The sequence below is a fragment of the Neodiprion fabricii genome, chromosome 6, assembly GCF_021155785.1.
Source record: "Neodiprion fabricii isolate iyNeoFabr1 chromosome 6, iyNeoFabr1.1, whole genome shotgun sequence".
In the NCBI taxonomy this organism is placed as follows: Eukaryota; Metazoa; Arthropoda; class Insecta; order Hymenoptera; family Diprionidae; genus Neodiprion; species Neodiprion fabricii.
In genome coordinates, this window is record NC_060244.1 from 26,179,512 (window position 1) to 26,196,584 (window position 17,073).

The window sequence follows — 17,073 nt, forward strand, 5'->3', positions numbered from 1 at the left end:
ATGGCTTTTCGATTCCTTTCTTACACCATGTGTAATAATAAACGCGAATACAACGCGTCCGACTTTTATGGAATATGGTTTCGTGTGTCGATGCGTAGATGTTGATTCGAATTGGTCAGGAACGTTTTTTTACGGTACGATCGAAGCCGCTGGATGACTTCGGTCAATTTAAACACCGCTATTTTTTACAGGACAACGCGTGAGAATTATTCGCTTTTCACATAAATCAAATTCGAAAAGCTTTGAGTCGATTTTTCTTTCTCCTACACCTCGAGGGCCGATGCTCGCGTGTAATATTACGCATAAACGATCCACGATCGGTTTGATTCGCATCGTTATTCTCTGCGCGAACGATGATCTAACGCTTCTGCGTGTGTAATTCATACCGAATGAAACTGAAAGGCTTGGCTTATTCGGCTTGAATTAGCATATTGTAACAGACAGATCTCGATTGTAATTTTGAGCAGGAAAGGAGGAGGCCTGAAGCGATTTCGAATCATGAACTGCAAGGTCCGTTCTCAAGAGTCGTTTAAACCGATCGATTTTCCCTCAATTCGAAACTTCGCAATTACGTACGCAAACACCGATCGATGCCTCGAAAAATTGACAAACATTGATTGCCCTCTTTTAATTTTCAAAATGAGAAATTCGCGGTTGTTTCAATACACATGTACCACTTTCAACACTCCAGAGAGTTCTCGAGGAGATGATATGCGACATGTAGGCATAATGCATATTACATATGCCCCCCTCGTAGTCTGAAGAGAAGTGCGTTGAACGCGGCGAACGACGACTTCCCTTCAACTATGACTATTTGACTCATTCGCGACGACGTCATGCATCTATATATATATATATATACACACATGTATGTAGGTGTGGCGAATGACATAACATTATAGCTAGTCATGCTGCAGCAGTTTTGTTCTTCGCCAAATAAAAAGGCGAACAATGCCATCGGTCAATTAGTGACAAATTGAGAGAATAGAAGAGACTTGCACCAGGGTTGCTCATTTTTTACCTCTTTTTTTTAACGCGCCATGCGAAAAATTTGTCACTTTGTGACAAATACTGAAGAAAAAACTCTTACAAAACCTGTAGGTGATAGAAAAATATTTAGAGGTCGCTACCAATTATTGTAATATTTTTTATTTATTTTTACGTGTACACCTTGCGGATTTATATATATATACGTGTATTAGTTTTTTCTTTGAATTTTTTGTAACGCGATTCAATTAATCGTTCACCAATCAGCATCAACCTGCGCCTAACAACTCCACAGTTGGCTGTAATCGTCGTTTATGCGAAAGATTAATCGTCTCGGAGAAATTTAAATAACAGTTTTTGCTACAGAAAGAAAAGTATAGCATCACCTTAACGACCCTATTTCGTTGTCGGTACTGATTTTTACGAACAATGATTAATTGGACTACGATACGAAAAAAATACGACTAATGTACTTGTAAAGATAAATAAAAAATATCACAATAATCGTTACCGACCTCTAAATATTTTCCTTACATCCTCCAGGTTTTCTGACGGTTATTTTTTTATTCAATATTTGTTGCAAACTTTTCGAGTGACACCTTAAAACAAAAAAAAAAGAAAAGTTGAAAAAATGAATCACCCTAGACTGCAGACTAGACTGCGTTCGTCGTTGCTTCAAAGATTTTCGTTCAAGCTTTGACGATGTCGGGTTTATACCGAACTGCAGCCGCGATTAGCCGCGTGGCATGGTTACAATATACTCGCATTTAGATTACACGGCACGACGGGCACTCAAGCGTGTTATCCCGCGGTGCTTTGACTCGGCACGCACGTAGGAAACTATGAAGATGCATTCAACCCTCGAGGTACTCTCCCGATATTACGACGGTGCCTCTTCTCCGGATAACGGTATAAATAAATGATAAATAACGTGCAACAAACAAGTCGACAATCGTTGGGGGAAACTCAAGTTTAGGAAACGCGTGATTGATACGCGAAAAACGAACGGATGTAACGCAGATATAAACACACGTCGGGATGTGAGCTTGGCAACTTATAGCGAGTCAATTTCGATCCTCCGCAGGCGGCCTTTCCGCAGCGGATTCCCCGGCTAGGCTGTACAATAAGAGTCAGACCCTGAGGTTATTAAAATCGTGGTAGGAATTCGCCCCGCGTATCTAAACTCGAGAGGAGAAATTGATCCTCGCAGGCCTGTTCAGGCATTCAAATCGCGATCATCGTCTCGATCCTGAGCTGCGAGATTTCACCGCCATGCTGCAGCTGTTCTTACGGGGATTTACAGAGGACTCAACGTCGAGTTTTTAACACCCTGCCCTCGGATGAAAGTATAGGAAGGTCGGACGCTCGGATCGCGAACGATCAAAACATCATTTTCTGCATCCGTTCGTTTCGTTTCGAGTCATCGATATCCGGATGTGCAATTTATTCTACATTACAGACGACGTAATATATAAATCATGCTTTTCTCGTTTTCTTGATTTTCTTTCCCGTCGCTGAAGTTAGATTGAGCGTTACAAGTGAAACGTACAACTGAGAGAAAAATTTCTTAAACTTGCTAAATTTTAACCAATATTAAAATTTATTTTCAAAGAGAGAATTGTTTATTTGTAATTGCGAAACGAATAACTATTCGGTTCGGGATTGAAAAAATTCCAGTACGTCTAATGAAATTATAATACATCAAGTACTACCGATGAAATATTTCGTCGGATTTCACCTTGCGATACACGTTAAACTCACGTAATAAATGTTAATTGCTTTTACACAAATTTTTAATCGCTCGACGGAGTTTGCAATTTTTGTTTCGTTAAAATATCTTTCAGACAGTCCGGTAAATAATTTCTAGTTACTGCAAGTAACAGATTTTACAAGATCAAACAAGCTGGCGTATTGTTAGTTTGAAGTGCCTTGATTTCCTGAAATCGAGCAATTTTAAATGATATATCATTTCTTCAAAACTGGCAACCTTTGGCATAATCGTAATAAAAACATTTAAAAAAAAAAGCAGAAGAAGCCCAGACGCAACAAGAGAGATAAATAAAATTTTATTTTTCGCCCCACGTTGTTGTAAATGTCGTTGTCGGAACTCGCGTTAGTTAAAAAGGTTTTCATGTTCGTTCCATGGCTCCTCGTCGGCCAGGATTAAAGTGTGAAAGTTCGAACAAGGGCACGCATTGTGATACCGTTTTACCACCGGCGTGTACTTCTCATCTTCGTTAATCTCCGCGCAACAAACAATTCTCTCGTTACTGTGACCCGCGTTCAGTGAGAACTCGGCGTAAATAAATGGAAGGAAAACTTCATAGCGGAATATTTCTTAGCCTCCTTTATACTTTTTCAAAAATTACCGAGCACGACACAACGGGGTGATTCGTAAGAGATCAATTCGCTGCCGCTTTTTCACCCAAATACAATATTTATAAATGGACCGGCATGGTGGAACGAAGATAAACTTTTGAAACGCTGCTGCAAGCTGAGGAAATTTGTTCTATGTACGCATTGCATAAGAATCAAGTCGGTAGCTTTACCGTAACGATGCATGTTTGTGAAAATGAGGTGGATGTTAGTAACGTTATTGTAATGATTCGTGTTTGGGAAAAAATCATTACTTCGTTACTCAGCACTTTAAGGATTGTCTTAAATTTTGAAAGTCATTCTAAAATTGTACAATAATGATTTTCTTTCACGATGCTTCGTTACGTGAACGTTACTAACTTCAGTCTCGTCGCGTTGTGCGTTAAATACCAACGATTCGAATCGTATTTTAGACTCGAGCAACTGACACGAGGGTATTTTCTTAACTTCGTAACTATCGGAAATACAGTGAATAAAGAATAACGCCCGTATTGGAAGAGAGACAAAAAAACGAGAGAGAGAGATAAATCAAGATATAATAACTACCGTAGGAAAAACTCTCCGCTAAAAGGGTCTCGCAGATATCCTTTCATCTCACTTAAATCGAATTACAGTCATCGAAGGTCCGTGCAACGAACAAGGGTTGCAGGTTTAACCTTCACGCGTAGAAAGAATAACAGATGCGTTTCAACGAGCCCCGAATTAACCCTCGTGTAGGCGCGTTAACGTATCAAAGCTGGATCGTGAACAAGGATAAGATCGATAAGAAGTAAAAAAATTGATAGGGAACACGAGTTGAATATCGTGAAAACTGTAATACACGAATGTCGAGTTGTAAATATACTTATACAGCAATGATGCGAAATAAAGAGATCTAATCGTATCGCTCAATTTATTATGAAACGTAGTTACAGCAACGTCGCACCTTTCGACGTGCATCGTTCGCATCTTGTAATAAATAATAAGCTGATTATACATGAAAGCTTTCAATTTTTATACCCCGACTCTCGTTGCCTCTGTTCTTCGTCCCTTCCTTCCTTTCTTCTCTATTTTCACCGTTATAGGTTGGATCTAACTGGATTAGGCTAATGCGTTTAAGTGAATCTGACCGCCGGGGCGACCTTAAGAAGCTTCAGCTTCACGCGACGCTTTAGACTCTCTCCACACACGTGGATAACAGGCTGCGAGACCGTTTCACCGCCCAATTCATTCAACAAACTTTTCTAAAACGTCCACTCGTACACACATCCGTTACAACTTACGACTCCTCGATCCCTAACACAGCTGGGGACGTTAATAATAGATTTGAAAATAAACTGAACATTCGTTTAATACGTGTAACATTTCTAATACGCATCCACGATGCCCCCTGCCTCTGCGGGTTAAGGTCTGAAGTATTACTGATTTTTCATACGACAAACACACAAACACACGCTCAGACACGTGCGAGACATTTTTTTTTTTTTTGTCCAATTAATTATTCGTTATAAAAGTCCGTTGTCATACGGGTACGTGCCTATGTTTATTGAGGGAAAATTGTTACACGCGCATTGTTTGCTCGGCCGTCGATGGGCGGCAAAACTTGGCAATCAACCGGGGAACACATACCGCCAATATACGGCATGTGTGTTATGTACGTACCCTCCTGTTACATATGTGTACCTACATACATATAATCAGCGCGATCGATGCGACTTTGGTTACACATCTGGTTTCCAGCCTCAAGTATTATACATTATATGTCCTGTATGCATATATATGTATATATATATATGCACACGCACACATGTCGATGTAGGTAAAGCAATCAATTCGCGAAGAAGAGCTGCACGTGTGCGAAAAGTTTCGCGTGTAACATTTAACAATATGCCTACAAGTGTGGGAATTTTCTTCTAATACGTATCCCCCTCCCTTCACTTCAAGGTATCAATCTACGTGCAACGCGTATCAAATATCCTCGAAGAAATTTGCTCTAATTGTAACCAATCGCTGCGCTGCTGCAGAGTTCTGTACTCTGTATAAGAGGCGTTATAAGTTGTATAATAATTGGAGCGACTTAATTAGAGAGGCTGCAGCATCCGAATTAATATTAACGCAGTCTCTTCAACAGTTAACACACCTCGTTAACGTATAATTAACAGGGTTAATACCTACGGATCGGATAGCGCCAAACGATGCGAAAACGTACCAGACTGCTTCATACGATGTATAACCACTACCTGCCTATGTACTCGAATTTACGTTATATTAAGATGCAGCGCAAAGTACATAGACCGGAGTGTGCAAAATGAGGTTTTCTTTTTTTCTTACAACGATTTGAACACAAGAAATCCAAATCTAGAACGTTAGGCTCTTATCAAAATGATCCAATTTATCGCTTTCAACAATTTTAGCGTTTATTTTGCGACAGCGGTTAACGACAAGCTGTATAAGTGCTAAGGAGAAAAGTTGAAAAGGAAAAATGTTTTACTCGCTATCTTCCGTGGAGATGGTTTCGCAAATTTTTTCCTCCTACATTTAATACATAATTGACGAAATATTTGATATGAAAATAAATCTGCCATTTGAATCTCGCGATTGAAAAAAAATAATCGAATGGATCCTATTTTGTCTAGGTATGGATTTAAACGTGCGTACTCGATGGCGTATAAACTGTAAGACGAAAATCGCATAATTATTCAAACCCAAGTTCGGAGAGTCGTTTTGAAGCATCATTGATAGAAATTTGAAATGGTTCCACGCGGTTACGTCTGTTAGTCTGGAACCAAATCGATGCATATCTTCATTTAAATTTAATTTCATCCATCGATTGTTATTTATTAATTATTGATCGTTACGGCGAATCTATAAATCGTCGATTAAGTAAATAATTTGCGGATAAATAAGTTATGGCCAACGGTTAAAGTTACATATAAATGTAATACCTGAGTAATTTATTCAAATGAAATGAAGAATAACCCGCAATAGAGAATAATATATTATAAACCTCGTCTGCTCTGTAATTCAACTATAATACATACAACACACATTGTGTAGACTTTATACCCGCGTACCAATCAATTCACAATATTGAATTGATTTTCATACGCCGCTACGAAAGCTTACGTATACATACATATTATAGGTATTACATATTATATAAACTACAAAGCGATACAACCCCGGCCCGGTTAAATTGAACCAATTTGGTTGGATTATATGTTCACGTATACACGTATACTCGTATAATCGACGAACGAGATGATATAAAACTTTATATTACCATTTCAAAGAGACACTTTACTTCTATCAAGGTTAAAAACTTTTTCAATTATTATTCTTATTATTATTTGCTTTAAAAGGTACGTATCGGTATATATCTGCCTGTACATAAATTTCGTATTTTAGCCGAGTATAAGATGAATATAAACCGCTATTTTCCTGCTGCTTAAAATTCTTAAGTATTAAACGCGCAAATTAGAGGCGGCGCGGGTTTTTCGGTGGTATTATTATACATATTTACAAAGCGAAGAAACTCCAGCTAGAATGAAAGAAAAGATAATTTCGGTAGCCCGAGCTGCAACAGGGTCTAGGACCCTATCTCCGCGTCCTTTCTACCCGTTTCAAATCTTCCTGTCCCATCCGCATCCCTCGGATGCATGTGAACACACCTGCGATACGGTCGGTCGAAACAAGCTGCGCGACCGTTTGGAAAACGATTGATAATATTGCATTTGGGACGATTGTAAAATTATGGTAGAAAAAATTTGCCGAGTAAAAATTATAGAAGTGCTTGCTCGGTTTTATTCTCCAACGACGTGAAAAATAGCCAATTCCCAAAGCGACGCGCTGCTATTCTTGCAGAATATTTTTGCTAGCTGTTCGTTGTCGATGCTGCAGAACCTCGTATAATTTGAATGACTGAACGTATGAAACTTCGGGTGACTGAATCGTTAGTCGCGTTACGATACGCGATGAAACTCTGCGGGAAAAATCACTATTCTCCGACTTTGGAATAACTTTGAAGAAGTTGACTGTGGAAAAATATAATTATGTAAGCTGGATTATGGCTGGAGCTGTGGATCGACGAGTCGTTATTAAAATTACCCATTGTTTCATTGTAATAACGTAACGAACGTTAACAACCTCTGGAAATTTCGGGGGAATAGAAACCGACGAATTGTAATTTGTAAGCGATAAAATTTGAAAAAGTACGAGTTTATCGTACAAAGTTATTGCGGACGACGTGAAACTGCTGTTGATGATTCAACTACTCGTAAATAAGCCGGCGCAGGTTGTTTCGAAAACGTGACTAGGTAGTTAGCGTGGAAATGCTGCCCGCTTTTTTCACCGACAAGTTTGCATAGCGAACACGAATCCTGGCAATATTAAAGGCTCGATCGTACGCCGTATTATCAGGATCGATATGGAAGCGATTCGTCGTTGTGCATATGTGTGTAAAATACACAGATTGTAACGAGCAGCCGCGGCTGACGTTGAATCGCACGAAAATTGACGTTACAAGTTATAACTCGAAGTTATTTCGGCGGGTGTGCGTGTCGGGTTCTCGGATTGATTATACATGCCTGTAAATATGTACGGTCCATGTATAATACCCGCGACTCGAGTCACTGCAGGGCCCGATTGTACGAATAATTGATTTTACGTCAGTTTGATGAAAAGGACGTTCAGGTGTCGGGACGTTGATGTATTATAGAGGAGCCGCCGTGCGAGCTTTGCGAAATCACTCCGCACGTACGGCGAGAGTAGATTGTCTTTTTTTTCACAACGCCTGCACACAGGCGCCGCTCGTAGAAACGTGTGCAAACGATCGAGTGCACAGTCGATTGTTTATACGCAAAGCGAAAGAATTGCGGGGGTGAATAAAACCCCGATCAATATTTAGCACAACGACGAAGGCGAAATTTAACCGCACAATATTTCGTATCTAACGACAACACACGCGAGTAAATCGCGGTCGCATTTAACGCAACGAGGACTCAAGAGGAGAATGCGAGAAACGGGGAAATTTATCTCTACGAGAGAAATATTATTGTCAGCTTGTATCGACGGAAAAGTGGCGAGAACGAAACCTGCCACAGAACGGATCGAATTAGCGATTTTTTTTTAAGTATTTATTGTAACGTAGTGCAAGCGGCGGCAAATGAAGCAGTCGCGAGATCAATATAATATGTGTATAATAAGGTGTATATAGAGGATGTATAACATGGATCGAAGATGCATTTTAATTCGTTGACGATGAAGAAGTTGACAGAGCTATCGTATACTACGGAATTGTAAGACAGTGACGTGCATACAGTGCAGGAGTATAATGTAGGCATAACGAATAAACTCACCTCGGTTCGAAAGGCGAGAAACACCCCGATAAAAACAGGCATCAATAGCCCTGTCATCTCGAAATTGTTCCGCAGCGGCACAGTTTTATCACGAGTTCGGTTGACTTCTATTATCCGTTTACTCTCCTGCCCTTTTTTCCCAACTTATATTCTCTCTCCTGTCCTTACTACCCGCACGAAAACCGTCTTTTGACGCGACTGCTCCGGGAGCCAGTAATTCGTGTGCAGCAGGGTTCAATCGCCCGTTTACCGCAGCACTGGGTGGGTCGCGAAGCGTCGCCGTCGTCGCCGACAGTGTAGAATCAAGATGGCGGACTCGGTACCGCGGGGCGAGGGGCCTGAAGTTGCCGGCGAGTCGATACGGCGCGGGAAAACTGGTCTTTCAAATTTTGCCTTGCGATTCGCATCCGGCTGGAGAACGGCTTGCGTGAACCGTAGACGACGCTGCTGTAATTCGAGGTGACGAAGTTGAAGTTGGTAATGTGATCGTAACGAAGCGTTGGGGAAATAATCACTCATTTTTTAATTTCACAATGATTTTTAAGCGACTAAGACGTCAAAATATGAGTGTGTTTTGTTTTATTACGGTTTGCCGGATTTCAGGCAGTTACCAAAATCGTGAAATGACGGTTTTTTTCTTCAGGATGAATCGTTACGGTAACGTTACCAACTTCAATATGACTCGATCCGTTCACCAATGTTTATTGTATGCATATACACATAACCGGCAACGGTTTGACGACTTAGCAACGTTCCAGCGGACGATGTTTCGTCTGATATTAATGGTTGTGTTTTGTTTTCCAACTTTCGGAAAGGAAACGATTGGAAAAAGCTGCTCGTTGGCTGATTTTTTAATACTTACCGATCACATGAGTCTTTTACTCATTTATTTTCTTTTTTTTTCTTCAAAATTTGGCTAACAAAACACATCCAATTTGGTTCAGCTCTGCGTCATTTTTTTCTTTTTTGCGCCGTTCGGTAGCGACGCAAAACGCAAAGGCAAATTATTAATCGGCTGATAGCCATTTCTATACCCCGCTGCTGATGTGATGGATTATACCCTTCAGCGTTCGAGGGACACTGGGAATTATTATACCATTATGCGGAGCATACCGCGGTACACAATCAAGTTTCTTGCGTAATGGCCACGCTCCAACGAATTGAAAGCAATTATAGTAAACCTCTCGGGATGATTTCAGATCGTTTAGCTTATACAAGTTATCTACGCACAAATACATGTATATTATTATGTATTTTCGCGATAATGCTGTGGAATATCCGAATGTCCCATACCAATATAATTATATCAATAACAAGGATATGCAAATTATACTTATATTGACTCGGAGAATTTTGAACAGTTAAAGAGAAAACAAAACTGTCGATAAACGATGAAATGTAATTCAACCCGATCAAGTGCGATGTGTAAACTATTGGCTTGCAAATCATAAGTACAGTATGATCCGGAATAGTTATGCCGAATGATAAGCGACATAGCTATGCAACCTTGAACCTGAATATTAAAAGAGATCTGCATGTGTATGCACATACATACATGTACGTACATGCAGATCATTAAAAAGATGTCCGAAGCATACGAATACGCGGCTAACGAGGTCACCGTAATTTTTGCGCGCAATTCTTCTCCCGCCATTACAAAGTTATACGAGCGTTTTTTAATTTTCATTGTTTCGATTTTTTTTTTTTGATTTTTTTTAGTGTTATTTTTATTTCTTTTACTTCAATCTTTTGCAAAAAAAAGACCATCTTTCAGACCAACAGTATGAAAACGCACGAGTGGAGTAGCCTTGGCCTGAGCGTCGGCCGCCCAGCGAGTAGCCGCGTTACCATGGAAACTGTATCGATTTCAACCCTCAGCTATGCGGTATAAGAATCTACCCCGTATTGCCGTGACGGGAGGTCCTACACTTGGAGAAATTTCAACGAAGTGCAATTCGACTCGCGAAGCACGTCGCACGGAATGCAAGGAACCGACTTCTTCGCTGAATATGAAACCAGTCGCATTAATGATTCATTCAAAAATTCTCCAATCAACACCTCGAATTTATTCCTCCACCTCCGCCGTTCACTCTTATTTTCTAATAATCTGCATGTATGTATGTACGTGTCTGCATGTGTGCCTTTGCTGCCCCAGACGAACATTTGCTGTGTAGGGGATTGATTAAGTTTGGTAGAAGTTTAATTGCACCGGTGACGTCATATTGTCGAGGATTGCTTGTGATCGATTGGATCGAACGGATGTCCGTCAAAACCGCCGGGATGCGACCCGACTGTCTCTTCTAGTCGACCATCAGCCGATTCTGCGTTTGCAATACCAACGAAAGCTGTGCTCGCGGCTGATGTTATCGCAATGACATTTATCGATCCAGACATAAAATGTTTTTCATATTTATTTACATAAGACATGCGTCACAATTTATTAAAAATAAACAATTTTGTTTTATAACAATACTATATTTTTGGATTTGAAATGTATTTATACGTTGTACATATTCATTTCTTATCTTTTGCTGCATAAACCCCAAGTTCATTTGAATTGCTCCTTTTTCTCTGTATTTATATTTCTATTTGTTTATCGACACAATATCTTATTTACACGTGGGAGGCGATTCACCTTTGCATACATATGCAGCTATATATTTTTTTTACATATTTTTCTGTTCATCAAGCTCAAATAATCCGCAAATTTTATTTGCAGGGACTGCTTTATCTGAAAAACGATTCGAATGATACTTTTCCATTCGCAATACTGCGTAGGACATGCGACATATTATATACAGAGTGAACTTTAATTACCAATCATCTTGGGATAAGGCAGATTTAGGTTTTCCATTATATGAATAAACTCGTCCAAAGATTTACTCAATCGTGGGTTGTACACCTTTTCTTCACCCACCGTTGTCACAGTTCTTCCAGTGTAGTCGTGCGCCGGATATAATCTATAGTTCAACGGAAAATTAAAAATCACGGAATGTACAGATTTGTAGAGAGTCGCTGAAGAACCACCCTGAATAACCAAAGAAAAATATTTAAGGTGTAAAATAATTCCTTCGTTCCGGCGTACTGATTTAGAAATCTTTCTCCTCACAGGAAAAACAAATTTCCGAAAATAAATAAAATTGTTTATCTATTTACCAAGAAGAATCGATCTAATAATAACATCCACCGACTCATACAAATCAAAAACATATGGAGGAAAAATAAATAAATAAAAAAAAATTAACATTTGTACAATCTTTGTTTTCCCCTCATAGATAAAAAAAAAATACTGCTCAACTGCGATACTAACCTGAAAATCAGTTCGTCCACATCCACGTATCAGAAGAGTGTCGCCAGTGAAGGCGATTCCCTGTTCGTGACAAACGTATGTGACGCAGCCTTTGAAACACAATGTACGCGTTAGCTGTAAATAAATATAGAGGAATAGATTGAGAAATAAAATCCACCTTCAGTGTGACCCGGAGTTGGTAAGACTTTGAGCTGATGCCTTCCAAATTCTATATTGTCTTGAGGGTTCAGTAATATATCAGCTTCAGCGCCACTAGCACGCGATATCATTGATCGGCAGCTAGGTAAAAGAATCTTCAATTTTCCGGTACCGGTAATGTGGTCTGCATGCATATGAGTATTCACTGTGAAATCAGAGGAACGTAAATACCAGAAAACAGAGTCGAATGCTTGATACTACGAAAATCTTACTACTTGACTTATGTACCTGCATATTTCAGGCAAAGTCCCAGTTCATTTATCATGTTTGCATCACGCTCAGCATGCTCGATGACCGGGTCTATCAGTATTGCTTCTCTTTTTGTAACGTCGCCAAGCAAATAAGTGTATGTGCTAGATACAGGGTCGAATAACTGAAAAATCAAATATGTACATACATGAGAGATCAGACTTCAGAGTTTCAAAGTCTGAATATCAAATTATTTACACTGTTGTTAATGCAATGATGAAATTTGTCAAAAAACTTTCTGACCCGATACGGCGATACAATTAATGTAAATAATTGCCAAACAATCAACTCTTACCTGCCGAAACAAAAAGTCCCTCGAAAATTGTATCGGCTCTGTCAAAACAAAATTCGCAACTTGTTGGTGTTGAGATCGAATTGTGATTCGGTAGTTTAAAATATTTTTGGCTGCCCGACATTGTCGGTGGAACCCGACCAGAAGTGAGCGCATATTTATCAATGACTGTCTAACGCTCAAGTCATCCGTTAATATGACTGATAAAAATCAATCAAGGGCAGAGAAAATATGTCGTACGTGTGTGAACAAAATTAACAGAATGACCGCGGCCTTTTTTACTTTTTTTTAACAGCCGATTCCAACCGAATAACAGATGCACCTCGCGGTGTGTGATAAAAACTTGTAACCAATCGGGCTCTGCTTTATCCTGACCTTATCACGTGCTTATCATTTATCAACAACATTAGCAACTCAAATGTAGTGTATATATTTCTGAGGTTGAGATGCTTCAAGTTTTTGACTTTGAAACTCCACCTAGTTCTTTTTTTTCAGCCGTTACGACAGGCGGCAACATGAACCGACGTGAATACTCACGTCGATAAAAATGGTTTCTGGGCTTGTCTACGAGATAAAGTAGTTTCATCAAATTAGGCGACGCTATCTGTATGTTACCGACACCGAGGTTTCTCGTCTTTTAAAGTTTATCTCATGGCGATTTCCTCTTAGAACAGCCATTTTGTATTTAGCTCTTTCCGGTAAGAGCCGTTGTCGAGGTGTGTGCAATTGACGTTTTGTCATACATTTAACATAATTCTATGCAACAAAATATCAAAAATATCGAAATTTACTTATTGCTATTATAAACAGATATTCCATTTTTCCGTTTCAACAATTATTCGATCGTAACTTGAGCTTCAAGATATTTTAAATGCATGCTCAAGTCATTCAGTTTCCCCGGGACCCATGTGGTTGATGTTTAGAATTTGGTGTAAGCAATTAATAATTGAAGGATCATTTCTTTCAGATGCCTTCCGTAACGTTAAAGGACGTCGATCAACACAAATTTGTGAAGGCCTTTGCCGCCTTCCTCAAAAAGTAAGTAAAAGCGTTACGCAAATTTACGCATCACAGTTTACACACGGGCATAACCTAACATTTTGCCAACTAGGCGCGCAGTCAGAGCCGTAAAGTGAACAAGTTGATTTCTATGGCAAAAGAATTTCGTTTGTATTTTCATTCAGATTGTAAAACTGAATCAACCGTACAAGTCGCCTGTACGAATTTCTTCAAATCATACAAATCTCTTCCAAAAGATATCACTCGTTTCTGTTGTGGCTAATCCTTAATTTTTTCTACACATTGTCGAACTGCTCTTTCACGGATACCTTAACTTTCGAAAATATGACTGACAGGGAAAACGAGTACGTCAGTTCTTGAATGTTTAGAATTCAGACAATAGAGTAAAAACATTTTCTGTGTCTGTTTTAGGACAGGTAAGATGCGTGTCCCGGAATGGGTAGACATCGTCAAGTCAGCCCGTTTCAAGGAACTCGCCCCTTACGATCCCGACTGGTACTACGTCAGATGTGCTGCATTGGTTCGTCATATCTACATTCGTAGCCCAATTGGCGTTGGGGCTGTGACTAAAATTTTTGGAGGACGTAAACGCAATGGCACACACCCAAGCCACTTTTGTCGGTCAGCCGGTGGTGTTGCCCGCAAGGCACTTCAGTCCCTTGAACAGTTGAAGCTCATTGAAAGAGCCCCAGATGGTGGCAGAAAATTGACCAGCCAAGGCCGCAGAGACTTGGATCGTATCGCTGCTCAAGTTAAGGCTAAGAGCAAGAAGCAGCTGAAACTCCAGGAGACTCTTGTACTATAAGCGCTGTATTTGAATAAAAAAATAAACCTCTAAAAAAAAGCTTAAAACTCGTTCTGAATTTTTAAAAAATATGTATTCCCTGGCGCTCGGATCATTTTTACGTATTTAAAAAGAATATTCGTACAAATTAGGAAACCAATCGTTCCCCCATGTATTTTATAAAATGTAATGATGTCCCTTATTACACGCATTCCGTGAAACACGCAATGTTATTAACAGTTCTTAAACATTCTGCAAAGTGGCGCTAGCTTTGACGCGGCAAGTGGTGCCTATCTGTGGCGATTTCAAAAATCACTTTAGCCGCAGGCGATCGAGCGGAAATCGGTACGAATTCTCCTTGAGTTGAATTTATTACTTCCTACTATAAAACGATATTTGATCTGCAAGGGTGCTGGACTTATATGGTGTATAGACGTCATCGGTATAACGGCTTCGACATCTCTGTGCGTTTACGTTCGATGCGTTCGATCGCTAAGAACTTATTGTTATGATGAAGGATTACTGCTGCTCAACTGGTCGGGTTCAAGGCCAGTTTTTTGCTACCATGCTTCAGAAAAATCTTGCGGTTTAACTGCTCCACTCCGAATCAGAGTACCGGCCAAAACTTATCGAGATGATAAACTTCAACCCGGATATGAAATGCCTGATACCCGATGACTAGATAAATTTTTTATTTCAACTTTCAAATCCTGATTGTGTTTGTTATTGTATTTGTTTGCGATTCAATTGAAGTGTATCCAACATTTCAACCGTAGCAAAACAAAATTTTACGAACATCGATTTTCAGATTAAGGAATGTTCTATACTCTATAACGATAATTCGAATGAAATGATTGAATCTTACAATAAAAGGGATTTTCAAGTTGATAAAGAGTCGAGAATTAAGCACATGTTTTTTTTATTACACGCCACTTTGCTGATATTTACCGACTGTTGGGACAAAATTTTTAGAACATGAGACTGGACGGAAATAGACTGCGATATAAGTATTATTTAAAAACATAGAATTCGTACGGAAAAATACGAAAACAAATAAGTATTACTAAATTTATCCGAGTTTAATTATGTTCTCTTTTGGGTCACTTTGAGCTGATCACACAAGCAACCTCGTCATATTTTTCGGGGTAACAGCTGCAGTTCGCTTAATTTTCAAGTCGTCAAATACGACAAGTTCAATACATATTTTTATCTCTCGACTGGAGTATTAGTAAGGCGACGAATCGGCATCCATGTTATTCTCAAGCTATTGACAAATACGACAATTTTACGGAGTATGAAAATCTTATCGTCTGAAAATTGACACAACAGAATAATTACTCTGCACTTTCTAGCGTGAAATTACTTGCACCCAATGTAAATTACTACAGCTACTTCGCTAACCCCGGCATGACGTCATCCAAATAATCGAAGTGGTTAATATCTTGCAGGGTTTTCATAGTGGAATTACGAATAGGTGATATGTTGTGGTCTGATAAATATAGAATTCATGCGAAAAAAGTTAAAATATTTAATAAAAATCTATATATTGTACCGAAGTTAAACACATTTGTGTAAACATATACATAGGTACAAGGTATACGCAGATGTTCCATTTTCGTGTGGAATCGATGTCTGTGTAACGAAAGAGACGAATTAAAAAGGCTTCGAATGCCATTTAAAAGAAAGAAAAATTCTTCATAAAACATCGGCCTTGGCACATACATACTTTCTGAAGGATACTTTTTTGGTCTTTTTCTCGAAAAAATGGCACTTACAGCTTTCTTAAATTCCCCTCTTTAGAGTGTGAATTTCTTTTCGGGACGAGTTTCACGAGAATAATATCTCTTTAGCATCAATTTGAAATTCTAACTGATACTATAAATAAAGTATGTTAGATACAATGCAAATAATCGAGTACACGGTATTATAATATCATGCGTTGATAATACAATAGAAGGTATACCATCATATCTAACAACGGAAGCGGAAAAATCTACGTCGCTCATATGGTGATAATAAATTTTGTGGACTGATTGCCTATGAATTTTGAATAACTTATTTATCGTTTCGCACGCATACGCATATTATATACGTGTATATATATAGACTGTTACACCCCAAGGAACACGTGCAGATCACATTAATAATTTTGTTGTGACGCGCGTACGTTCAAGAATGTCGACGACTTTAGTTTGGGCAGATATAGCTATATGGGTTCAAAAAGCGCGGAGTAAACTAATTTTACGATCTCGGTCCGACAAATATCAAAGTAAGCAGTCTGCGATCTGCTACTCGTAGAAACCGCCTTTTTACGTAGCTATTGCTACAATGTACTGTATAATGTATGTATGTCAAAGTTATTACATTATGCTGTACAGCGGACGTGGTTACAGCTGCAAACGATACCCGGTGAAAAGAATAAACTAAATTTTACGGTGTATTCGAAAAGTATGACGCGCAAGACTTTCAAATGAATGTCGTAACTCGTACAGTAAATCTTTCTGTACACCGACTCGCGGTT

At 39.2% G+C, this 17,073-nt stretch overlaps 3 protein-coding genes across 5 annotated transcripts in view; 1 reads left to right on the forward strand and 2 right to left on the reverse strand.

The window, feature by feature from the left end:
* The window catches only part of LOC124185460 (amyloid-beta-like protein), a 38,883-nt gene extending 29,900 nt beyond the window's left edge, over positions 1 to 8,983 (reverse strand). For 2 of the 3 annotated variants that reach the window (XM_046576269.1, XM_046576268.1), the window contains exon 1: positions 8,700 to 8,982. In XM_046576269.1, coding sequence (XP_046432225.1) covers positions 8,700 to 8,756 — 57 coding nt within the window. In that variant the 5' untranslated portion in view covers positions 8,757 to 8,982. Of the gene's footprint in view, positions 1 to 8,699 lie in introns of all 3 variants that reach the window. The other variant, XM_046576270.1, reaches the window with a different exon arrangement.
* Positions 8,984 to 11,125: 2,142 nt separating this feature from the next.
* Positions 11,126 to 13,277, reverse strand: LOC124184652 (persulfide dioxygenase ETHE1, mitochondrial). Its single transcript, XM_046574604.1, has 6 exons — positions 12,752 to 13,277; positions 12,436 to 12,580; positions 12,167 to 12,352; positions 12,010 to 12,098; positions 11,517 to 11,727; positions 11,126 to 11,430 (listed from the first exon to the last, which is right to left on the reverse strand). Exons 1-6 carry the CDS (start codon positions 12,902 to 12,904, stop codon positions 11,366 to 11,368), a joined length of 849 nt encoding a protein of 282 aa, XP_046430560.1. The 5' UTR covers positions 12,905 to 13,277; the 3' UTR covers positions 11,126 to 11,365.
* A 99-nt stretch (positions 13,278 to 13,376) lies between these two features.
* LOC124184653 (40S ribosomal protein S19a) lies at positions 13,377 to 14,620 on the forward strand. The gene is made up of 3 exons (XM_046574605.1): positions 13,377 to 13,464; positions 13,716 to 13,786; positions 14,180 to 14,620. The coding sequence occupies exons 2-3, from the start codon at positions 13,716 to 13,718 to the stop codon at positions 14,571 to 14,573; spliced, it is 465 nt and encodes a 154-aa protein (XP_046430561.1). The 5' UTR covers positions 13,377 to 13,464; the 3' UTR covers positions 14,574 to 14,620.
* The last annotated feature ends 2,453 nt before the right edge of the window (positions 14,621 to 17,073 follow it).

Coding starts and splice junctions, on each gene's coding strand:
- LOC124184652 (XM_046574604.1), bottom strand. CDS start 12,904: ATGCGCTCACTTCTGGTCGGGTTCCACCGACAATGTCGGGCAGCCAAA. Junction 11,728..12,009: donor GTGGACGAACTGATTTTCAG/GTTAGTATCGCA, acceptor TTGGTTATTCAG/GGTGGTTCTTCAGCGACTCT. Junction 11,431..11,516: donor GCCTTATCCCAAGATGATTG/GTAATTAAAGTT, acceptor ATCGTTTTTCAG/ATAAAGCAGTCCCTGCAAAT.
- LOC124184653 (XM_046574605.1), top strand. CDS start 13,716: ATGCCTTCCGTAACGTTAAAGGACGTCGATCAACACAAATTTGTGAAG. Junction 13,787..14,179: donor TTTGCCGCCTTCCTCAAAAA/GTAAGTAAAAGC, acceptor TGTCTGTTTTAG/GACAGGTAAGATGCGTGTCC.